We start from the raw sequence: 23939 nt of genomic DNA on the forward strand, positions 1-23939 counted from the left end.
AGAATCTGCCAGGTGTTGAACCACCAGGGTCATGCCCTGCTATTCCAGCCATGTCCAGAGACGTAAAGCCTCTTGACAAACGGTCCACGACCCCACACCGCCCTGCTTGTTGCAGTACCACATTGCGATAGTGTTGTCCGTGAACACCTGCACCACCTTCCCTTTCACAACAGGAAGAAATGCTATTAATGCTAGCCGGATCGCCCAAAGCTCCGGCAAGTTGATGTGGAGCCCAGATTCCGCCAGAGACCAGTGACCTCTGATCTCCACCTCACCCAGATGGCCACCCCATCCCAGAAGTGACGCATCTGTCACTACTGTTCGATCTGTTTGGGGAAGGGAGAGGAGTCTGCCTTTGACCCAATCGCAGTTCACGAACCACCACTGCAGATCTTTTGCAGTCCCCTCCGAGATCTGAACCACGTCGGTAAGATTTCCCTGATGCTGTGCCCATTGGAACTTCAGGTCCCACTGCAGAGCCCTCATGCGCCATCTGGCATGTTTGACCAATAGGATGCAGGAAGCCATGAGTCCCAACAGCCTCAGAGTCTGTCTCACCGAAATCCAGGATAGAGGCCGAAACATCAGTATCATAACCTGAATATCCTGGACCCACTGTTCGGGAGGATAAGCCCGATACTGCACTGTGTCCAGAACAGCTCCGATGAAAGTGAGCTTCTGAGAGGGAATCAGGTGTGACTTCAGCACATTTATAGTGAACCCCAGCGAATGCAGGAGGTCCGCCGTTGTCTGGAGGTGGGTGACGAGAGCCTGGGGCGTAGAAGCCTTCAACAGCCAATCGTCTAGGTAGGGGAAGACTGGAATCCCTGACCTGCGCAGATGAGCTGCCACCACCGACATCACCTTTGTGAACACCAGAGGGGCACAGGTGAGACCAAAAGGAAGCACGGTAAACTGAAAGTGCTCGTGGCCCACCTTGAACCACAGGTAACGCCTGTGGGCTGGCAGGCTAGGAATGTGGAAATACACATCCTGCAAATCCAAACGCTACCATCCAGTCTCCTTGGTCTAGGGCAGACAAAACCTGAGCAAGAGTGAGCATCTTGAATTTCTCCTTCTTGAGGAAGAGATTGATGTCCCTTAAATCCAAGATAGGGCGAAGGCCTTTGTTCTTTTTGGGAATCAGAAAGTAGCGGGAATAACAACCACTGCCTACTTCGGATATCGGGACTCTTTCTATGGCTCCCTTGGCCAAGAGAGCCGTAACTTCCTCGCGGAGCAAAGCCAGATGGTCCTCCATCAGCCATTCCTTTGTCGGAGGGATAGAAGGAGGGAAAGATTGGAAGGGAGTAGCCCTTCCGTATGATCTGCAGGACCCACTTGTCCGTTGTGATGGAAAGCCAGTGAGGGAGATGAAAACGAATCCTCCCTCCAACTGGACGGAAGTGATCCTGCAGAACCATACTAGGAGGGCTTGGGCGCAGTGGAGGGGGGCGGTGTGGCGGCCGACCTCTGGGCAGACCCTCTGGGTCGAATGGTACCACGACCACGTCCTCTTCCGAGATGTTGTGAAGCCTGAGGACGGTGGCTGAACTGTGGCTGGCGTGGTACCACGCCCCTTCCAAAGCCTCTAAAGGGGCAAAAGACAGACTGCTGTCGTGCTGGCGCTAAAAGGCCCAAGGATCTGGCCGGGGCTCGAGAATCCTTCACCTCTCAAGCGCGGATTCTGCCTTTTCGCCAAAAAGGCAAGAGCCATCAAAGGGCATGTCCATCAAGCTGGACTGGACATCCCCTGAGAAACCAGTAGAACGTAGCCAGGCGTGGCGATGTAGGGCCACTGACTATGAAATCGGTCTGCCCAGCGAGTCGGTCGTGTCCAAACCACACCGGACCGTAAACTTGGCTGCATCTCTCCCATCCTTGACAGCCTGGATGAGAGTGTCCCGTACGCCCTCCGAAGCCTGGGGCAGCACCTGTGCCACCGTATCCCATAAAGTCTGGGAATAACGGCCCAATAGGCAAGAGGTGTTTACGGACCTCAATGCCAGGCTGGTGGAAGAAAACTTCTTCCCAAGTTGATCCAGCCTCTTGGATTCCCTCTCCGGGGAGCGGAAGGGAAGGCACCACGGGAAGTAGAGGCTTGGACAACCAAGCTCTCAGGAGTGGTGTGTTGTGTCAGGAAACTAGGGTCGCTCGGAGCGGGTCTATGGCGGCGGCCGACAGTCCTATCCACAGGAGCCCCTGTGCTGGGTTTGGACCACGTACCCAGAAGGATGTCTGTAAGAGCCTCATTGAAGGGCAACATCGGCTCTGATGTTGTCACCCCCGGCTGAAGCACTTCTGTCAGGATATTCGTCCTGACTGGCACCGTAGGCAAATCTAGGTCCAAGACCTCAGCTGCCCTATGCACCACCATAGCAAAAGAAGCACCCTCCTCCGTAGCCACATTAGGAGGAGAGAGCATACCAGTATCTGGAGACGTGTCCAGTCCACTGGCCTCCCCTAGATCCTCATACCAGTCCTGTTGTAATCCACATTCTAAAGGGTCCTCAGACCCCTCCCATTCCTCTCCTGCATCTGGCTGATCTAAATAATGCTCAGACAATGATCTGGGCCGAATTGGCTCAGTCGAAGTCGTACGAAGTCGCTCCGGCTCTGGATCATCCGGAATAAGGATGGGGCTGCCACCGGTGGGGGAATCATGGATGTCAGACCCGTCACCGAAGGAGGTCGACTGTGAGGGCGTCGAATCCGAAGGGGCCCCTGCTGACCCCGAAGACCCACCCCGAGGGTGCAGCCCACTCAAAAACGAGACGCATGGCCTCGTAAAATTATTTTATTTGAGCGGGGGTCGATCCGGTCCCCGGAAAGGGGGGTGGGGGAGAAAAGACGTGAAACCGCGCTCGGAACGCCGACTTTCCCTAGACGCCTCGTTGGCCGACGGGCGTGGTGAAGACGAAGTCTGCTTGGACTACTTCTTCTTGTGCCTCTTACCTTCGGATGACCTCGAATGCGAGGAAGAGGACTTGGGGCTCTGGGAGCGGTGCCACGACCTCCTCCTACTGCGGGACCGTGACCTCCGCAGAGTCGCGCCGACTGAAGACGAATGTCGGGCCGCAAGAAGCTTGAGGGATCTCTCCCTCAAGGCCTTCGGCGCCATGGCCCGACAGTCGGAGCACGAGGTGGAATCGTGGTCCTTCTCCAGGCACCAAAGACAAACACAGTGCGGGTCCGTCACCGACATGGTGCGATGACACGCACCACTCTGCTTGAACCCTGTCTTTCTCGAAGACATGACTTCAAACAGTAAAAAAAGCATCGACAAACAGTCGAAGAAGGGTAGCTCTTTCCGGAACTGCACTTAACCGGCGCAGAAGAAAAAGAACTGACGTATGCGCACCGAGACGGCGTCTATATAGACAACCGTGACGTCATAGACTGCTCCAACGACGCTGGCGACTCACACGGAGCTGGTCGACGCGCGCTGATCCGAATGACTCCGCCTGACGGCACGCGCAGGGTACTGCTCAGCAGAAAAATTCCGGATTCGAAGCAGACGCTAGGGAATTCTAAGGTAAGGAACCTGCAGCTAGAAGTCTCCATCAGATGCAATCATTTCCTCCAATATGTTACTACCAAACATCCCACCAATAGTGCACAAGAAAAGAAGCCTAACGGTACAACCAACCATTTTAAACTTAAAATGTTTGCAATGGACTTCATTAAAGAATGAGTAGATTATACAAGCTGCCAAACAAAGTATATAATTTAGTAGCTTTCACAAAAATAGCAGCCAGGAGGACAATCAATTAAACTGCCCAAAGAAATTGGAAAACTTCACAGATAGCCATAAAATTTCCAGCATCAGCAACAACTAGACATACTAAGATAAGTGAGACTATTCAGAGAGGCATAAATAAAGGAAAGAATAAATCTTAGTTAAGAATGGAGATGCCTTACCAAAAAAAAAAAAAAAAAAAAAAAAAAAAAAAAAAAAAGTACTTGACAAGGAACCTTTCTATAAATACCTCATGAGTGCAAAAAGGAAATCAACATATTGCCATAAATACCTCCTTTATGCTTGCTACTGTCCAGCAAAAAAAAAAAAAAAAAACAGAAGAAAGAAAAGCCACATTTTGTATTTGTTTTTTAAACAGATGCTTTAATTATGTTCTGTGGCCTGACTTGCCTTTCTCCTCAGAGAAATTAACAAGGAGAATATCTATGAAAGATGAACTATAACAAGGTTGTGTATTAGCCCCACTACAGCCTCTAAGGTCAGACTCCATTTTATGCAAGCCCCGACTCCATCTTGGATAATGGAGGTCACCATCATCTCAGTCTTAGACAATGGAAATCACCAAGTTAAATGATTTATACAGAATCATTGTCAAATGTGCCATCAAATGCAGCTGTTGCCTAACCTTACGTTTCTTATAACTATGACAGCGGGAAGCCATTCGATATTTTAAGCAAACTGGGACAGTAAACCTTTGGTAGGAAAGGAGCCCATTCTTTTAGAAATAAGTTTCAAATGCAAACAAAAAAGTGTTTTCAAGTATTGTTGTTGCCTTAATTGTTTGTATTATGGTATTACCGACCAGGCATGGGGTTTCTTTGTGAGGTCATCGATGTCTTGTTATTTACTTGATTTTTTAATACAACCTCACTAGTTGGTGTTTTCCACAGATTTGCAAGCTCTACCTTTTTCAAAGTGGCATTCAAATATAGCAGCCATGGATTATGCACTTTAAAAAGTTCCAATCTCAGCCCAAACAAGATTACTTCAATTGAATTTTAGGGCCTCTCAGATACCTTTCGAGTTTAATAAAGGAACCATACATAGCAAGATATTGTCTAATCAATCCAAACTTCAGGTGAATTTGGGCTTGAGAGGTGTTATTCTGAAGCCTAAACAATCACATCTGCGTTTGCTTGTATTGCGTCTATTGTTTCTGTTTCTCTTCCGCAAAGTAGTTATGAACTGATGCTTATTTGGGTAAACATTTGCTTTATATAACACTGAGATGAATGAAGGCCATTGTAATTTATTTTGTAGTGATCCAAATGAAAAGGTCAGTCTTCGAGCTTTTGTTTTTGTTTGTTGCAGTTTAACAACATTTCCAACTCATAACAAAGATGATGCTAAGATAAATGTATGCCATTGTTTAAAACTTTTTCCTTTTAAATACCACAGATCAAACTTTCTGTAATTGTAGACGAAAGTCAAACCATTAGCTTTGATGCAAGTAGAAAATGAGTATATCAATCTCTGGAGAACAGTTAGGGTTTCCCTTACTAATACAATATTGTCAGCATACTGAATATTAGTCACTGGGTGGTTTCTGAGCCAATGGGTGGGTTGAGTTTGCAGAATTTAATGCCTCATTCAAGTCTGCTATATAAAGGCTGTGCTGCGTATGCTATGACTTTGAATAGCTCTACAAGGCTGTCCTTATAAGTGGAGGCATGAAGTTAATTCCAGGCTCCCAGCCATACTCTTTAGTATTCCCTTATGAGCCCCATCTCCTTCCGGAGATGGGTCTAAGCCCCTTCCTTGTGATCTCTCACAGAATCAAAGAACACCTTTGAAGTGCACATGGGCAGTCCACCTCTCCCTTTTCCAGTGTGTCCCTCCCAGCTCACAGGAATGCAACAAGACACATCTGTCTGGGGGGATATCTCTACTCCCCTTGACTTCCCAAAATGGAACCCAGAGTCCTCCAATAAATGTACATTTACAGGCCACCTACATTCAGTGTATGCACACAACACACAAAAGAAAACAGTAATTCTAAGCACACATATATTCAGCACCCACATTCACTCTGTATGCACAGCTCAATACTGCAGCCTTTCTGCATTGTATCATGGCGTGCGACTTACCAGAATATGCTTTGCTAGTGGATACATTTACCTTGTGTGAGCTGCACAACACTTCACCCCTCATGTATTGTACTTCTCGCAAGTGCACATGCATCCAAAGTGCACGCACTGCACAGCACTACATCCCTCATGTAATGCACTCCTCACAGGTATACATATACCTAACGCATGCACTCAACATGCACGCAATGCACAGCACTGCTTGATACCTGGACTGTACCCTTCCCAGATTCACACATATCCAGCACAGTCACCACTCCTGCACAGCATTTTACATCTAACCAATGTAGGCTAAGGGTGAGTTAAGCATACAGCAATGGAAACTTAAAAAGGGGAGTGAACTGGTAGGCCTCCCTCCAATGGCAAAGGTTAAAAAACACTTGTTCACTCCTACTGATCACTACACAGGATGATGCCACCCCTATGCTTGTAAACCTTAACTCCTGGTGAACGCAAAAACCTTCCATCATTATAAGGTTTGGCGCTTTGAGCGCACCCCTCCCGGTCCAACAAGTTTGCAATCCTAGAGAAAGGCCTATGTCTTAGAGCACACACATGATCCATGTTTGTTTATGACAACAAAAATCAGCATTAGGGATCCAGACAACAGTACAGTTGGGCACTCGGGACACAGGTACACGTCCATTATCTTGCAGAGGACCTTTCTGTCCCAACAGCGTGGATACGATTCCTTTGCACAGCAAATAAATACACTGAATGCCTTCCTGAGTGCTGGTCTCTTTCTGAGTGAGAGGACTGTGGATTCTCAGGAGAGGTCATGCCTATTAACTAGCAACACCAGCGTTCAGAAGCCCGCCAGCAGGATATATATCTATGTATAAAAAAGTGCATATGTATTGGTTAAGGCAATACATACTAGGCCTCATTGATACTGTGGCTGAATATAGCTCAAAGAATTTAAAGAATAACAGTGAAGGGATTGTAAACAGAGCAATCTAAGATTGCCATCTTAATTTATAGGGACCTTTAGACATTGACTTAATGCATTAACACTTAAACTGCTCCATGTTAAGATTAAAATTGTATTTGAAGTGCTGAAATGACCAACTAATAACATCTTGTAGTTGGCGATAGACTTTAAAGAATGCATATGAAACCTGACCCTACAGGCCTGGTACTAATTTCAAAGAGTTGAGATCCCTCCATTTTTAATTATTCTAAAGTATTCTTTAGCTCAGGCGACAAACATTCAGTTTTTTGTCAGCTCAGCTCAGACACAATTCACTTTTTTTCTGTAGAAATCTGTAGACTTCTGAAGAAGGCTACACAGTAGCTCTTGAAATAGAAACAAACTTTATGAATAATCAGCACATATTTACTGCATTGGGTCATCACGATCACTTGTACAGAGGACTGCATGACATCATGGGATGACTGAGCTACCATTTTAAAAAAAGAACATACCACTTGCTTTGATATATATATAAATATGAATATGCTTGCAAGAAAATGGCCAAAGTAACAAGGACGTTTTGATAACCCTGGTTTTGCAAACAGTTTGTATTATTTTAGTTCATATTATTTTGATACAGTTTGTTCAAGTATTATTTAGGTGCTTTATATGTACTACTAAATACAGTACAAAAAATACTCACTTATGGTCGTCTTAAAATGTAAAGCTTTTTGCATGTTAGTGAGCATACTATTAATAAAAAAAATAAAAAAAAAAATAAAAAAAAACACATTATCCCCAGTATTGCAAAAGAACCGATTATTGCAAAGGTTGCAGGGAAAAAGGAACCCTTAACCTAAATTCAAAAACTTTACTTACTTTGTATGCCCAAATACAACAGAATGGCACATTCTGCTGCCATCACAAAATGGGCAACGACTTACTGTTTGTGCTTTGCAGGCTAGTAATTATGCAGATTGTAGTAATCCGTTATTAAATCTTAATCCTCCCTTCAGTTTTCCTCACAAGATGAAGTTCACCATTTGAGATTTTGAAGAAAGGAGAGTTGGCATTGTGACTAAGACCATAGCATTTACAATGCATGTCATATACAGAGAAAACCTTGTTTAGATGATTGGGTTGCTGGATGCAAATCTGGAGAAAGTCACCTGCAGGCTCAGAAATTACGAATTGGTCTTGACTTCTATTTGGTCCACATATCTTAAAGTCCATGTTTAACCTTTTGCACATTTCTTAGTTGCACTTTGGGTAGTAAGTCCCTGGGTTATAATTCATTACGGCTAAACCTTAAAGTTGAGTTTAATCCAAAAAATGTTATATGCAACCAGTAGTCCAAATTTCAACTTCTCACTTCTCACTAGTTTCTTGAAATTGTTTTGTATGTGCACTCACTGTTTGTGCATTTTGTTATATTTCTTTTTTTATTAACCCCTTTGGTGCTGAGGACAGACTTATTCCATCCTCATCACTTCTTTTTTTATAACAGAGGGGTGGGGGCTGCCCATCATGGGCATAGCCATGCCTCCACACCCTAAGACCACTAGGCACCAGGGCTTTTTTAAAGAAATTTTAATATTTAAAAGTCTAGGGGTGGGGCTGGCCAGAATAGGCACTGCAATGAGCCCCCCCTCCAAAATATGCTGTATCTTTCTGCCCTCTCTATGCTGGTGGAGGGGGTGAGGTGCTATTACTTCCAGAAAGCCCACCAAACACCAGGGATTGTTTTTTTTCCCTTGGTCTACCCACACAAGTGGGGTAGCATTTTTATTAGGAGACCTGGGGGGAGCGCTGGGTGGTAGTAAATTTGTGGCTTCCCTCAGAATTCAGAACTTTCCATCACAGAAATGTGAGGAAAATGTGTTTTGGACAAACTTTTAGGTTTGCAAGGGATTCTGAGTAACAGAACCTGGTCGGAGCCACACAAATCACCCCACTGTGTATTCCCCTGGGTGTCTAGTTTTAGAAAATGTACAGGTTTGCTAAGTTTCCCTGGGTCCCGGCTGAGCTAGGGCCCAAACTCCACAGCTAGGCACATTGCAAAAAAAGCGTCAGTTTTGGGTGCAAGAATGTGATGTGTCCATGTTGCATTTTGGGCCATTTCCTGTCGCGGGCATTAGGCCTACCCACACAAGTGAGGTACCATTTTTTTTATCAGGAGATTTGGTGGTATGCTGAGTGGAAGGAAATTTGAGGCTTCCCTGAGATTCCAGAACGTTCCATCACAGAAATGTGAGGTAGATGTGTTTTTTCAGACAAGTTTTGAGGTTTGCAAGGGATTCTTGGTAAAAGAACCTGGTGAGAGCTACACAAGTCACCCCATCTTCGAGTCCCCTGGCTGCCTACTTTTAATTTTTTTTACATGTTTGCTTGGTTTCCCTAGGTGCCGGGTGAGCTAGGGCCCAAAATCCACAGCTAATCACACTGCACAAAGAACGGTAAGCTTTGGATGGAAAAATGTGATGTGCCAATGTTGCGTTTTGGGCCGTTTCCTGTCGTGGGCACTAGGCCCACCTACCCACAAAAGTGAGGTGCCATTTTTATCAGGAGACTTAGGGGAACATAGAATAGTACAACAAGTGTTATTACCAGTTATCTTTCTCTGCATTTGTGATTTCCAAATGCCTGTGTAAGAAAGAAGTCATTTTCAGAAATGCCCTCTAACGCACATGCTACTATGGATCGAATCTTCTTGGGAGTGGCATGTCTGGTGGCCAAAAGCGATATTGTGGCTGATTGGAGAGCAGAGGTGGCGCCGACGCAGGTCAAGTGGCGCCGTGGAGTAGATTGGTGTGCCCAACAGGAGAAACTCGTATATGAGGTGAGAAGATGCCCGAACAAATACAAGAGTGTGGGGGAAGTGGGAGGCCGCCTGGGGTGTTGGTTCCAGGCCTGGGCCGTAAGGAGCTTGCCGTGGGGTGACTTGTCACCACATGTACCAATTACCATTCAACATGTGTCTGTGTTATCTATCTCAAATGAACAATATTACATGGCAGCTTGCTTGGGGGAGCGGACGTGACCTATTTTGTACTGTGTATTTGTTTTTGCAAAACACAATAAAGTTCTTTATAAAAATTAAAAAAAACTTAATATCTTGTGCCCAGTTTGGTAATACAGAAGTTTCCTTGAAACCTATTTTTCACTCTTTATAATTTTACCAAATTGATTTCTGTATACTCAGTACACAGTGAAAAAACATTGCAAGGCGCAGCTCAGCTATTTGCTCCGAGTACCTAGGATTCTTGATGAACCGAAAAGCCATGTATATCCCCACAACCAGAAGTGTCCAGCGGATGTAACATTATATTGGTTTTTCAAAAATCTGCCATAGTTCGAATTTACAGATTAAAACAGACACAAATGGCAGTTTTTTCAACTCAATTTTTTAAATTTTTTTATTGCAACTCTTACTTTCTATAGGAAAGCCTAAAAGGATCTACACAAATACCCCTTACAATATTCAGAATCTTGTCTACTTTTTAGAAACGTATAGCTTTCCAGGATCCGCCTGTGGTTTCACACTAATTTCCACCACTAAATGGAAGGAGTCTGCAGCAAAGGGGTCAAACTGAGAACAATGGTTACAAAATTGATATGAAAAGAGGGCTTTACAAGTCAGAAAAAAAATTACCTTGAGCGGGTCATATCCCAGAGCAACCAATCATTCCCGGCTACTGCTCCTACTTTTAACGTGTTTCTTAGACACCAGTCAGCAGACATAAGAGGCATTTGTTCAGACTCCAATGACAATATAGCTTGATGCGTAATAACATCATAAAATCGAATTGTACCGTTCTTCTCTGCCACCATCAACTGTTGGAAAGAAATGTAGTTAATTGCAGTAAATTTAGATGGAGTTGAAATTAACAGATATGCTATTCTGCTTATTGCTTGCTTAGCATGACCTCTGAAAATAAGAATGGGCGATACCACTTTTATGATGTAGACTTCAAAGCGGCATCCTACGTGACCTTCTAGACGTATGGTTTGATTTGTTTCCAACGTGAAGACACAGTCATGATTGCATTAAAGACACATAAAAAATGAGTACACATTTCTCATTCTTTTAACTAGTAGCAACAGTAATATCTGAAAATAAAACCAATGTTTCTCCCTATTAACAAGGGTAAAAAAAAAAATCAAAGGGCCAGGGACTGACCGCCAAGTACAGTCTCATAAGACTATCACAGTGCTTAATAATGTGTGTGTTTTTTAGGTGTGGCTAAAGGATGCTTTATAATCAGTGTAGCGCACTTCCATTGTTCTTCAGGTACTTAAAGAAGATAACAGACGCTGCTCCTTTATAGTGCATGTTTTAAATCTGAGTAAATAGAGGAGGCTGAATAGAATGGCATGGCCTCAACATGACCTGTGCGATGGTTATTAAAGGGTAGCATAATGATCGATGTACATAGTACATGTAGAAGTGTGCATACCCGGCAAAGCTATGCTGTGCAGCACCAAGGTGTGCAATCTTTGTGCGTCCTATAGAGACAGTTGCTGAAGCGAGTGCCTGACAGTGGCATGCAAGGACTGAAGAGTACTGTGCCAGAGGCAAAAGAACTGTCTATCATGATCGTAAGTGCTGGAGAGATAACTGTGGATGCTAAAAGAGAGCTTAGAGTGCTGAAAGGAGAGGTGATGAATAAGCACCATTCCGCAGCCCCTAAGGGCAACATCCAGAGTTACAGGAAGAAACTGAACTAGTAAATGGCATGCAAAAATCTAGTCCAAAAAGTAACAATGGACAGAATGAAAAGGCTTCTCTTAAACAACTAGAGTTGTAACAGTTAACAATTCATCACACAGTTTTGTGTGAAATGTCAGAGTGTGTAAAAACGATTCTAAGATGGCACTTTAACCCTCTGATCAGTGTTTCTAAAGCCAACTCTTGGACTCTAAAATGTGTGTACGTTGGCAAAGAACTGCTGACTACTGTTAATAAAAGTACGTGAAATCAGTGGCCTTTTGAGGAATGCATACCTGGAATAATGCAGAAAAAAATAGCAGCTTGCCATATTCAACAACACAACTCTGAAGCAATCTTCGCACTAAGGGCTTACTGCATAAAACGGATTTTAAACCAGGTCAGATCACCAGTGTTCATAAACAGAACAATTGGTGGTGAGAAACTCAAAACTCTTAAAAACAGACCTTGAACTCTTCTGAGGGGTGCCAGCATACACTCATCCCAGGGGAACGCAGAACAAATGAAGCTTTTTGATTTCCATCCAAGTCCCAAATCCTGCAATGGAAAACATGCAATATTCTGATTTTTAATTTAAACAGAAAACATGAACATTTAAGAATTTGACTGTCGCCAATGGCTTATGTTGGTATTAATTTTCAATTCAATGTCTTTCTATTCTGTGACACTGATGAGTATGCTTGGTCAAATCAGCTTTCGATATGGTCAACCTAGCATATCTGACAGAAGTCTGGCAAGTACTTGCTTCAATCAGAAACACAGTGACGAGGAGGAGACACACTGGGACGCAAGGTACAAAAATTTGACAGGCTCATTAAGGCCAGAGAAAACTTGGAGGGGTTGGAGAAAATTGAATACTCTGGGACGTGGCTGCACCCATTCAATACAACTAGTAAAACACCATTACGTAAAAAGAAAAGTAGAAGCGGAATCACACAGGATGCCACATTCAGAGAAAAGAGTTGTGGAAGATCACAGATACTGCACAAAATAATTTAAACATGCGTTACACACTAGTTTTTTTGTCACGTTGGTGGAACAAAAATCACTGTAAGAGGGTTCTTAAGGTCAAAAAAATCAGGTTTCTGCTGTTAGCCTTATTTTTCCAAAAACATTGATCCTTTATTTTTTCGGAAATAAATCATAGTTTTATATACATTTTCCAACAGGGAAAAAAAAGCTGAAACTAACATCCACAAATGGATTCCTAACCCTTCCTCTTTTTTTTAGATCACCTACGCCCTACAGTGTATGCAACCACAATCCTAAACCTACAACAAACCCTTTGGCTTTATGTATCCTGAAATATAACCATTACTCACTCATTCCTTAATATTGATGTTAACCAGAGAAATCATGCATCACACAACACTGGTCCCTATTTCAAAATCAAACATGGTTTTGGATCTGAACTCCACCAAATGCCTATCATAAAACTAACACAAATACGTACATTTACCATCCTTGATGGTCTCTGCCGCCAAAGATTTTAAAGTTTGTATTTTCTTTGTTATGAGATGTATGTTCCCCCCCTCCCCAAGATTCCCAAGATTTCTGTATCAAAAAGACATCACCTTACATAAATGTTCTTTGAAGCAACACAATAACATTAACACAAGACTGGTCACAGTGGCTTTGATGTCTCCCATTCAGAGTGGTTCACCTGCAATGGCTTTCACTGGAATTCAAGATTTCTTGAATCTATCAACATATTCATTTGCTGATATCAGCTTTCTCAAGCCTGTTAAAACTTGTACAGCATTCTGCAAGTTCATATAGGCATTTTTAAAGGCAAGCATAACATACAGAAATCTATGCATGGAGCCTTTTTTGATTTGATAGAGCCATAAGTTGCAGAATAACAAAGCAATACCTTTACATTTCTAATACACAGACTACTTTATGGGTACAACATATGAAGGTTGCAACCCTTATCTAACAAGTATTGGCAAAGCCAATAGGTATTGCTTTTTGCCCTATTGACTTTGACAATGCTTACGAAAGGGTACAATGAGGAAGCTGTTGGCAGGCGTGTCATATTATGTGCATGCACGTGTGATGATTTATGCACATACACGGGTCACCATGAATGCATCCAAGCACCATTTTTTTTTTTACCATTTCAAGACGGCAAACGAGACAAATTGGTTAAAAAACGAATACTTTCCCAAAACCGCTTTCATTTTTGTAAATTGAGTGGCTCACAGAAAATGTTAGCTGCAGGGGCCAAGGAAAAAAGTTTGTTTAACGAAAAAATAAAAATTACTCCCTGAATATGAGCAGTGAAAGGATATAAGCAATCAAATACAAAATGATGGTAAAGAAGCTATGATCCAGCAGTGGGACAAACAAAAGAATAGGAAGGAATTTCATTTAATAAGAAGCAAGTGAATGAGGCTGACAAGAAAGTAAAGAAATGGTAAGCAACAGGCTGGCTCTAAGCCCACTTTTATATAGTCAACATGTCTTTCACAGAGAGCTAAAAGATGTCTGAAGGCGAGACCTAAAAATGGTGGAATATCAGAAACTGCTGGTTGAAGTGAAAGTTAATTCCTTCAGATTCGTAATGCGGAAATGGAGCAGTAGCTGGTTGACAGTACCACAGGTAGTGACCTCACTGGACACATCTATCCTCTCAATTTCAGTTCCATAGTGAAGGGGCTTGTCTTTGCACACAATGATGGGGCATTGATCTGTTCACTTGCCTTCCAAATCTCACACTCCCCCCTCTAAAAGCGTCTTCAAGTCCTTCTTGTCAGGGGTCCACAAAAACACAGCCATGTCACTCCACCACACTGAAGGGCTTCTACTAGCTCCACATCCCGCCAGCATCAAACGCAAGAGATGTTCCATCACATAAGAAGCTATCCAGCCCCATTAACCAGACAAGGTTTCGAAATAACAACTTTCGTGGGCCTGCACCATTAGGACTTTCACCTTTACATTGCTGGGAAGGAGCAATCCAAAAGACAGTCTTTATCCTCTTTTGGCCCCATAAGATAGAATACACTCTCCTTTAACCTGAGATAGGCTCATTTGTTCGTGATGTTCAGGAAAGAACCACGTTCTCTTCTAATGCACCTGAGATGAAGCCAGTGCAGCTGATACAAGAAATGTGCACCTTGGCTGAGACATGTTTACTTGGTGTGAAGGGAGTGTATCCACAGTGAGGATTGTATACCTGTGGAAAGGAAATGTATTTGAGGGGAGGACAAAGTATCTGAATTGAGGAGTGTATTCTTGGGGTAAAGCGATTGTACCCCAGGTGGGAGGGGTTCATTTGGGGTGTGAAGAGTGCTCCTGTAAAGAGGGAATGTAACTGGGGGTGAAATAAATGAACCAGAGTAAGAAGAGTGTACCAGAGTTATGAATAAAGAACTGAACTGAGGGAAGTGTGCCTAGGGTAAGGCAGGTGTACCTTAGCTAAGGCATGTAACTGGGTAAAGGGGTGTGTAACTGGGGAGCAGGGGGCATTTTACTGCCAAATAAAAAATGTAACTGGGTTAAAGTGTGTGTGTGTATCAGAGCTGAAAAGTGTGTTCCTGGGATGAGGTGGGTGTGCCAGGGACTCGGTGTGTGTGTGCAAGGACTGAAGGGAGTTAGCCTGGCTGAAAGAGGTATACCTGGGGAGTGGAATGTGTAATGAATGAGTAAAAGCACATTCAACAATGACATGGGTAGGGGACGTGAGTGTACCTGGGAGAGGAGAGAGTGTTCATTCGGTAATATACCATAGCTTGGGCAAGACAATGTATCACGGGCAAGGTTTGCGCATGATGGGTGAGGGGAATCAACCTTGGTTATGTAAAAGCACCTAGGTTGCAGGTGTACCTGGGTGACAGGAGCGCCAACCTTCGGTGATAGGAGTCTTCCTGGAATGAAAGGAATGTATCTGGCTGAAATAAGTGCACCTTCAGTGAGGTGAGTCTACTCAAGATGAAAGAAATCAAAGCAGAGCTAAGTCTGCCTAGGATCGTATGAGTCTGATATATTACAAGAGAACCCTCACACTGAAAAACGTGATTGAAATGTTAGGCCCAAACCAAAAGCTGGAGAAGTAACAAGCCTTCATATAACGAGCTTCAGATCGAGGCTCCAGTTCCTGAACACGATGTCGACCAGCTTGGCTGCTGCTTGCGTCAGAGGCTGCTGGAAGCAGAAGACGAGCACAGCCTGCTCTGCCCGAGAAGTCCACTTCCCCACTGTCCCAAGCAAGGAGAACCCACCCTCCACGCCACGGATCACAGGCTTGTAGTAGAGGTCACATGCTGAGCAAGATTTAAGACAACAGCAGGAAAAACAACATGTGCAACACTGGCTATGAACTCCCATCATGAGGGTGACAGTTTGCACCTTCTAAAGCCGAGTCGCAAAGACAGGCATCTCGGAGGGGGAAACTGCTAATTATTATTGGTTGAGGAACGGCATTTTTAACGAATATTGTCAAAGACAATAGTGTGACAGTGCTTTTGAAAGAAGAAAAAAAAATGAAAACGGTTGGGGTGGGTGGGGGAGTAGGTTGCCCGCAGTGGGATGAAAGGAAGGGTGAACAGCAGAGCAGGGTTGGGGGGAAATGTAGGATGGGAGATGGGGTGGAATAGCATTGAAATGTCAGGGTGGGTGGGTGTAATAGCATTGAAATGTCAGGGTGGGAGGAATAGCATTGAAATGTCAGGGTGGGTGGGCGGGATGGAAAGCATGGTTGGCAAACAAAAGCACAGAGGAGACTGAGGAAAGTGGTGGGGGAGAAAAGCACACAACAGAGACAACGTCTGGAAAACACTGTAAGGGGCTGGCTCAGTATATGGTGTACCGAGTCCAGGCAACCCTTAGTGATAGTGTAGGCGGCTCTAGATAACTAGAGCTCTCATAGGGGTAGCTGTGGAGTACACACATAAAAGAGCTACACCAGTGTTAGAAAAATATGTAATATTTATTATAAACACACACTCTAGAACTAACGTTGACATATCTCCCAACCGGAGATATGGATATATAAAAACATACTTAGCAACAGGTAAGTAAAGGCATAAAATAACATGGGCCCCAATGTGGGACCAAACCATATACTAACAAAATGGAATGCGAAAATCACTACCAACCCACACTACCACCCAAGGACCGTTAGGACTGGAGAAGTATTAAAAACCCAAAGATAAGTAGGTAGGATTCCCCAGGCACCCGTGTGCAGAGTAGAAATGTTGAGCCAGTGTCCATAGGCTAATATGGGAAATTAATGGAGTTTTCGTGTTTCAGGACCCTTTCCAGAGGACCCCAAGGAAACCCACTGTGATAAGGGAGGTTGGATAGTGCCCTCACCCATGGATACCCAGAACAGTGGAGTACTTATACTAGGGAGTCTAGGTGCATAGGGGTGAAGTTGTGTCGGAAACTCCCACTGATGTCAATGGAGACCTCGGTTGTCCAGCTGCTGTCGGGACCCGTCGACCTGCTCGATGGAACCCAGACCTGGTCGGCATGAATTCCATAAGGAGAGGACCTAAGGAGAGAGGGGACAAAGTCCAGACCACCGGGGGCAGTGCAGGAGGGCAATGCCCACCCTTCTCGATGATGATTTCTGTAGGACGATGAAGTTCAGCTGTGGAGTCCAGGCAATGCAGGAGGATCCCAGGAGTCGCCCACGAGCTGTCCCACACCGGCCGTCTAATTGCAGAGGGGTCAGCAGGACCACCAACATGCCTTGGCAAATTCAGAGAACCATTGCACGGAGGCTTCAGGATTTGTAGGGACCAGCAAGCTCCAGGTGACATAACCTTGGCAGGTAGGTCAGGGACGGCCCTCGGCAGGGGAGGGGGAGCCAACATGAATCGGTGGAGCCCCCTAAGCAGGACCCTCCGGAAGCAGGCACAGGGAGTCACAGGAAGGCCTCAACAGCACAGCAAAGAGGGATGCCCACATCGCGGGATTTGCAGGGAGGATGTCGTTCTCAGAGCTGGAGAGTGCTGTAGACTGGGGCTTCTTGGAGTTAGAAGGTCTTTGGACTGAAGAGCCAAAAACCCTTGGCAACGACAAACAGACGCCATATACAGGGGTTTCAGCCAAGCAGCTCCAGCGAGAGACCACCGACTCCCCAGTTGCAAGGAAGATAGGTCAGACCTCTGGAGAGCCACAGAATCACCACCTGTGTTGTATAGCCTTGAAGAGTCCCTGCAACAGCAGGGTTCACAAGCTGATCGTTGTTGAGAGAAACCCTGGCTGCTACACCCAGGACTCAACAATTGCTGCTGAGGGGTTGCACCGACATCGGACGGACTCTACAAAACCCCAGAGGACCTCCACCCTTTTGAAAAATCACCAAAGATCTGAAGGCATCACTTTTTTCAACAAAGAAGCGAAGACCAGTGAAGTCCAGAAGATTGACCGGACAGTGACGAGGAACCGGACACAGCAGCTGGACCAAATTTCACCCGACGAACCCGGAGGACAAAACCTGCAAGTGTGCCAAGTTTGGCAGCACTGCAACCTCCAGTGGCTGAACCATGCAATAGCCAGGGGTACTGGACCCCCAACGTAAGACACCCAGAAGAAAAGTAAACTCTGTACTCTCAAAGGACCAGGAGCAAGTCCCAGTCGAGGGACTTCTGGACACGTAAGAACCACCCCCCAGAGTGGCCCTTCTGACCTGCAAAGCATCCTCAAAAAGACCTGCCTACTGCTTGCAAGGGCACCTTTGCGCACAGCTCATGGCTCACCTATCTGATTTGCACCCCGCCTCCCTATGCCCTGCATTGGAGAACCAGCTGTCCTTTATGGGTCCCCCCACCCCTTGCGACCTCTACACTCCAAGGGGACCCAATGGACTCACCTTTGTAGTTCACATGTGCACTGCTTTTCCAAGTGGTCCCCCGCAGTGGTCCTGCACAAACTCCAAAAACTTTTCAGCAGCTGCTCCTGCTAAAACCGGGAACCGTGGGTGTGGTCTGGCCACGAATGGAGATGGCCACCTAGGAGCTGAGCTCTGCTGGGCGGCGGGCCGCGGACCGCGGTGCCGTGGGGGCGCCGAGACCCCCCCAAACCACTGATGAATATCGAGCGCCGAGGACCAGCGCGTGAGACGAGTGGCCGGCGCATCAATTGAGGGGAGGGCGCGATCGCCCCCCTTTGCACGCCCGAGGAAAATGGCGCCGAGGCCTACGGCGGAGGACTGAGCCGCGGCCTCAGTTAGCTGGCAACCCCGGGCCGGGGACCGGGCCTCTCCCCCCTCTGTTCGCCAGAAGTGGTGGACGACCTCAGCCGCCTGCCTTGCTCCTCTCGCTCCTACCTTCCCCTGGGAACGGGAGGCCCCCCCCCCTCCCGCAGGCGCGCCGGAGACCGAGGCGGCCTGCGGGGAGAGAGAGGGCCGCATCGGTGCTTCCAACTGAGAGGCCCTGGACACGGGGGCCTCCCTCGCCCCTTCCGCCATCGACGCCTACATCTCCAGGGCTGCTGCCACTTCAGGGGCAAACGACCACGCAAAGATAACGGCCCCAACAGGGGCGGGACGGACCACAGTACCAGAGACAGAGCGAGGGGGGAGGGAGGGACGGGGGAGAAAGGAGGAAGAAACGCGAGGAGAGAGGAAAAAAAGGAACAAAAAAGTAAAAAAAAGTAAAAAAATAAAATAAAAAAAAAAGGAAAAGAAAAAGAAAAAAATACAGAAAAAGAGAGGAACAAACAAACAAAAAGAAGCGCCACCAACGGCATACGTCTGGCCTAGCAGCCAAGTGTGAAGGGAGGGGAGAGGAGAACCCTTCTTCTCCTTTTTTTTTTTTTTTGCACCCACCCATGCTAAATGCCCGCCGGACCCCCGGTCTGACAAGGGACAGGGGGCGCAGCCCCTCCTGAGGGGCGGAGAACACTGCACGGACCCCACAACAGTACGGAACATCACAGGAGCCATCCCACTGGGACACCTGGCTACAGCCGGAAAAAGAGACAGGTTAGCCGACCGCAGCCTCAAACTATCAGAACCCCAAAACCTCCTTACGGCCCGAGACTCTGCCCTAAGTCCCAACCGCGCTGCGGTCTGACACCCTCGGGCACCCTACCCGAAGGAGTGAACCCGCAATGCCCAGGGGCAAGACGACTGGCAAAGTAACGGGTAAATCAACCCGCCAACTACTATTCTCTGAAGCCCTCCAACAGCAGAAACACCCCTCGGCTACTGACTCTTCACCTGTTCCTTGCGCCAACAAGACGGAGGTCATACAAGGCGCGACAATGGACCGCATTTTGCAGGAGATATCGGCGATGAGCCATAAGCTGGAGGGTATGGACAATGCCATGGTGGCGCTGAAAGCGGAGACGAGATCTATGTGGCTGGATCTAGCTGGTTTTCAATCACAGCTGTCCGGGCTTGACCAACGTGTGGCAACGGTGGAAACTCAGGTAGCCTCTTGGACCGACAGAGACCTAGAACTCTCGCACCTTCGTAGCAAACTAACGGACTTAGAGGACAAGAGCCGCCGGAACAATGTTCGCTTCCTTGGATTTCCGGAAGGCGTGGAGGGCGCAGACATATTCTCCTACTTACGGGACATATTACCCAAGCTAACAGATATCCCATTCGACCCCCCCCTTAGAGTTCCAGAGGGCACACAGGCTGGGCCCCAGGAGACAAGATGGAAATGGCCCACCCCGCCCAATTATAGCCTGCATGCTGAGACACACGCAGGCCCGCCAACTGCTGCAGACAGCTCGCACACAAGGGTTGCTTCGATCGGGTAACCTGGAGATCCGGATGTCAGCTGACTTCTCCAAGGAGACCGCTGATCGGAGGAAAGCCTTCCTGTCCTTCCGCACCCAACTCCGTCGCCTAGAAGTGAAATTTGGTCTATTCGAGCTGGCCAGGATGTGGATTACCAAAAATGGGGAATCACAGAACTTCTACGACCCAGAGGATCTGAGAACATTTTTGGAAAGACTGCAAGATCAAACCCAGTCCATGGAAATGGCCGCCCACCCCCTCCAGCCCTCGCGGAGCCCACACCAGAATACCAGCCATCTAGCACCCGCACCTGAAACTGAACCTGAAATGCGCTCAATCACAGATCCCCATAGTAGGGGAAGAGACTTTGAGAGACTTGCGAAAAGCCATGATGATAAGGGTCAAGTACTCCAAGCGGTGGTGATGCACACGCAATTGTCAGAAAGGGACAAATCCCGCTCTCCTCTGAAGCCCACGATGGCCCCCCTCGGAGGACAAAAAGAACAACAATCCCCTTAGGACCCTCCCTACAACCAATCGAGAGCCGATATGACCGCACCAACAGACCCTGGCGCTGGAGAGAACAAGGGGGAGAGATGAGTACCTGTTTCTTTTCGTGAACTCATAGACATAATGTGGCAAGAGGCTATAACCTCTGCTCGCCCTAGACATTGTCTGAATATTTTTGTTTGCCACTAAATGTTTCAAAATACTCTTTTTGGCCCCCTCCCCCCTTCTTAGAGACTAGGTGAAATGACCTCTCAATAGTATAACTATTGTTCACATAGATTTTGAGCACCCCATCAGAATTGCCCCACTGCTCTCATTCACCAATAATTTGTTTTCACTTAGATTATTTCCAATAACGGTTGCTAAGTGTTTAATAAGATGTACAAAGTATCATTATATTTGTGTTGAGTGATTTGCATTAGCAGTATGACACCCCTCTCTCCCACAACGACAGCAGCCTGACCTCTCCTCTGTCCCCACGTCTCCCATCCCCCGGTTCCGACAAAACTCAAAACTCGAATGAACTGACAAAATCGGCCTACGCCTCCTGGAGGCCCCCTTCTCCCGGACGCAAGCACGGTATAGATACTACCCCCCAAAACTGCCACAACCCCATGCGGAGCTGACTTCCCCCCCCCCTCCTTGCTCCCCCTGCCCCCGCCCTTTACACGCAATCTGGATCCACGGGTAGAAAAGAGAACCAGGCCACGGGGGCAGAGGTGTCGTGCGTGCCCTGCCTCCCTCGGTCCGGGGCCCGCTGGTCGGGCAACGGAGCTCGATAGGTCTGGGTACTAGACCCGCAGGTTACAGTCCTAGATGGCCGGGACTGGTGTCCCGTTCTCTCTTCTTTTCCTTTTTCTATTCTTTCTTCATCACCCCTCTGTATATCAGCCCCGCTTGCCTGTTTTATCCTTTAGAAGTTAATTTCTTTCTCCTCCCCTCACTCACTTCCCACTTGCTTTCTGTTCATCCCCCACTCCTCCCTTTCACACATCCCCCCCAGCTCTAGATCCTCTGTTGAGCCCCTCCCCACTTCCCTTCCCTCCCTTAACCCAACCTTCCTTCGGCACCCTTTTCCTTGCTCTGCCCCAAGCGCTCCCATACCCAGGCAGATCCCAAAAACAGCGCGCGGATGTCCGACACAGCCGGAAGACCAGCACCACCTTTGCGAATTACGTTCCAGGATGTGAACGGCCTTACCCACTTTATAAAGCGGAAAAAGGTCCTATCCTATCTCAACTCCAAGCAGACTGACATTGCCCTCTTACAAGAGACGCACCTGGATGGCCCGGAATCCGACAAACTGAGACGTGACTGGGTGGGCACTGCCTTGTTTAGTTGTACCCCTCCCCTAGCACAGAGGCCACCCCAAGAAAATGCGGCGTGGCGCTACTAATACGTAAAACCTTCCCGCATACCATTCTTAAGTCATGGACCGACCCCGAGGGCCGTTACGTGTTTGCCAAACTGAAGCTGGGTGCATCTTCGCTGTGCGTGGGTTCGATCTACGCACCAACAGGCCCGAAACGCCTCTTTTTCTTACAAATCAATCGACTCCTGACTGAGATAGGGGCATCCCGCTACGTGATAGGGGGGGACTGGAACATAGCAAGAGACCCAATACTCGATAGAACAGGCCCCATAGATGTTAGTAACAATGCAGATAGAGCCCTACAGACAGACGTACTTTGGGACAATGGCCTAGTAGACCACTGAAGGCTGACCCACCCCGCAGAGCGAGAATTCACTTTCATCTCACCAGTACATGGCACCCAATCCCGCCTTGACTATTTCCTTCTGTCCCACAATCTCGTGGCCTGCACTCACGAGACCCGCATACTGGAGGGCGGCCTCTCGGATCACTCCCCGATTTGCATAGCCATCCACCTGGGCCTTGTGTCCCCGGGTCGTAAACCCTGGAGATTCGCGACCCATCGCTATCGCTCGCCCCAGGGCAAACTGCAATTACAGGACCATGCTCCATCCTTCGCCCAGAATAACTTAGGCTCCGTGGATTCTAGCCGAATCATGTGGGCCGCAGCCAAGGCCTCCGTGCGGGGGCAACTTATGCAAGACGCGGCACTGGCGAACAGAGATAGAAAAGAGAAACAGGCAGCTCTAGAACTTGACATACGCCGGCTTACTAGGCAATACACTGCGCACCCCTCCCTTACGGGGCGCCAAAACTTAGAGCGTGCCCAAATGGCCCTCAATGAGTTGTATACCTCTCAGGCAGAGTATGCCCTACAGAGATTACAGGGAAGGCATTACGAACAGGGAGAGAAGGCGGGACGCTTGCTGGCAGCCCAGCTTCGGCAGAGGGCAGCTGCCCTCGCTATCCCTGCCATTCGTGCCCCCTCTGGAGAAATTCTAACGCACCCGCAAGCCATTGCTAATGAATTTGCGTCCTTCTATAAACATCTCTACACATCGGAGAATACACCCAGCTCAGCACAGTGTACAACCTTCTTGGCGGGCATTGATCTACCCTCCCTGTCCGAGGAGGGACGCAGCCTTCTAGAAGGGAAAATAAGCAGGCAGGAAGTAGAAAAAGCCATCTCTGACCTCCCTTACCACAAGTCACTGGGGGAGGATGGATTCCCGGCGGAGTTTTATAAATGGATAGGGGGAGACGCAATTGACATACTACACGAGGCCCTAAACGAAGCCTGCTCAACACAAGCTCTGGGGGCCATATCTAACAATGCCATGATAGCTGTCATACCAAAACCCGGGAGAAACCCCCTGTCGTGTGGCAGCTATCGACCCATATCCCTCTTAAACAGTGACATTAAAATCCTAGCGAGCATCCTGGACAATAGACTGCGCAAAGTCATACCGTCTCTGATCCACCACACACAAGTGGGGTTTGTACCAGGGCGCACCTCAAGGAACCACTTGCGCACCCTATGCCACACCCTCTGGGCCTCTAGAGACCTACAAGAGGAGGCACTGGCCCGGTCTCTGGACGCGGAAAAGCCATTCAACCGCATAGAGTGGTCTTACCTGTTCACAGCACTGGAGAGATTCCGTCTGGGAAACAGTTTTATTTCAATGATACGGCTACTCTATGAGCAACCTGCGGCAAGAGTCAATTGCGGAGGCTTTCTCTCTGACCCCTTCCCTATCCGAAGAGGTACTCGACAGGGCTGCCCCCTTTCACCCCTCCTGTTCCTGTTAGCAATGGAACCACTTGCTGCGGCTATTCGTTCCTCCCCCTCCATCACGGGTCT

At 47.2% G+C, this 23939-nt stretch overlaps 1 protein-coding gene across 4 annotated transcripts in view; it reads right to left on the reverse strand.

Annotated features, from left to right (window-relative positions):
- Window positions 1–23939, reverse strand: part of NUP37 (nucleoporin 37) — a 114499-nt gene that overhangs the window by 59342 nt on the left and 31218 nt on the right. For all 4 annotated transcript variants that reach the window (XM_069228981.1, XM_069228980.1, XM_069228979.1 and 1 more), the window contains exons 6-7: window positions 11936–12026; window positions 10413–10594 (exon numbers count right to left, since the gene is read on the reverse strand). In XM_069228981.1, coding sequence (XP_069085082.1) covers window positions 10413–10594; window positions 11936–12026 — 273 coding nt within the window. The remainder of the gene's footprint in view (window positions 1–10412; window positions 10595–11935; window positions 12027–23939) is intronic.

This window comes from Pleurodeles waltl, chromosome 4_1 (assembly GCF_031143425.1).
Source record: "Pleurodeles waltl isolate 20211129_DDA chromosome 4_1, aPleWal1.hap1.20221129, whole genome shotgun sequence".
Lineage (NCBI taxonomy): Eukaryota > Metazoa > Chordata > Amphibia > Caudata > Salamandridae > Pleurodeles > Pleurodeles waltl.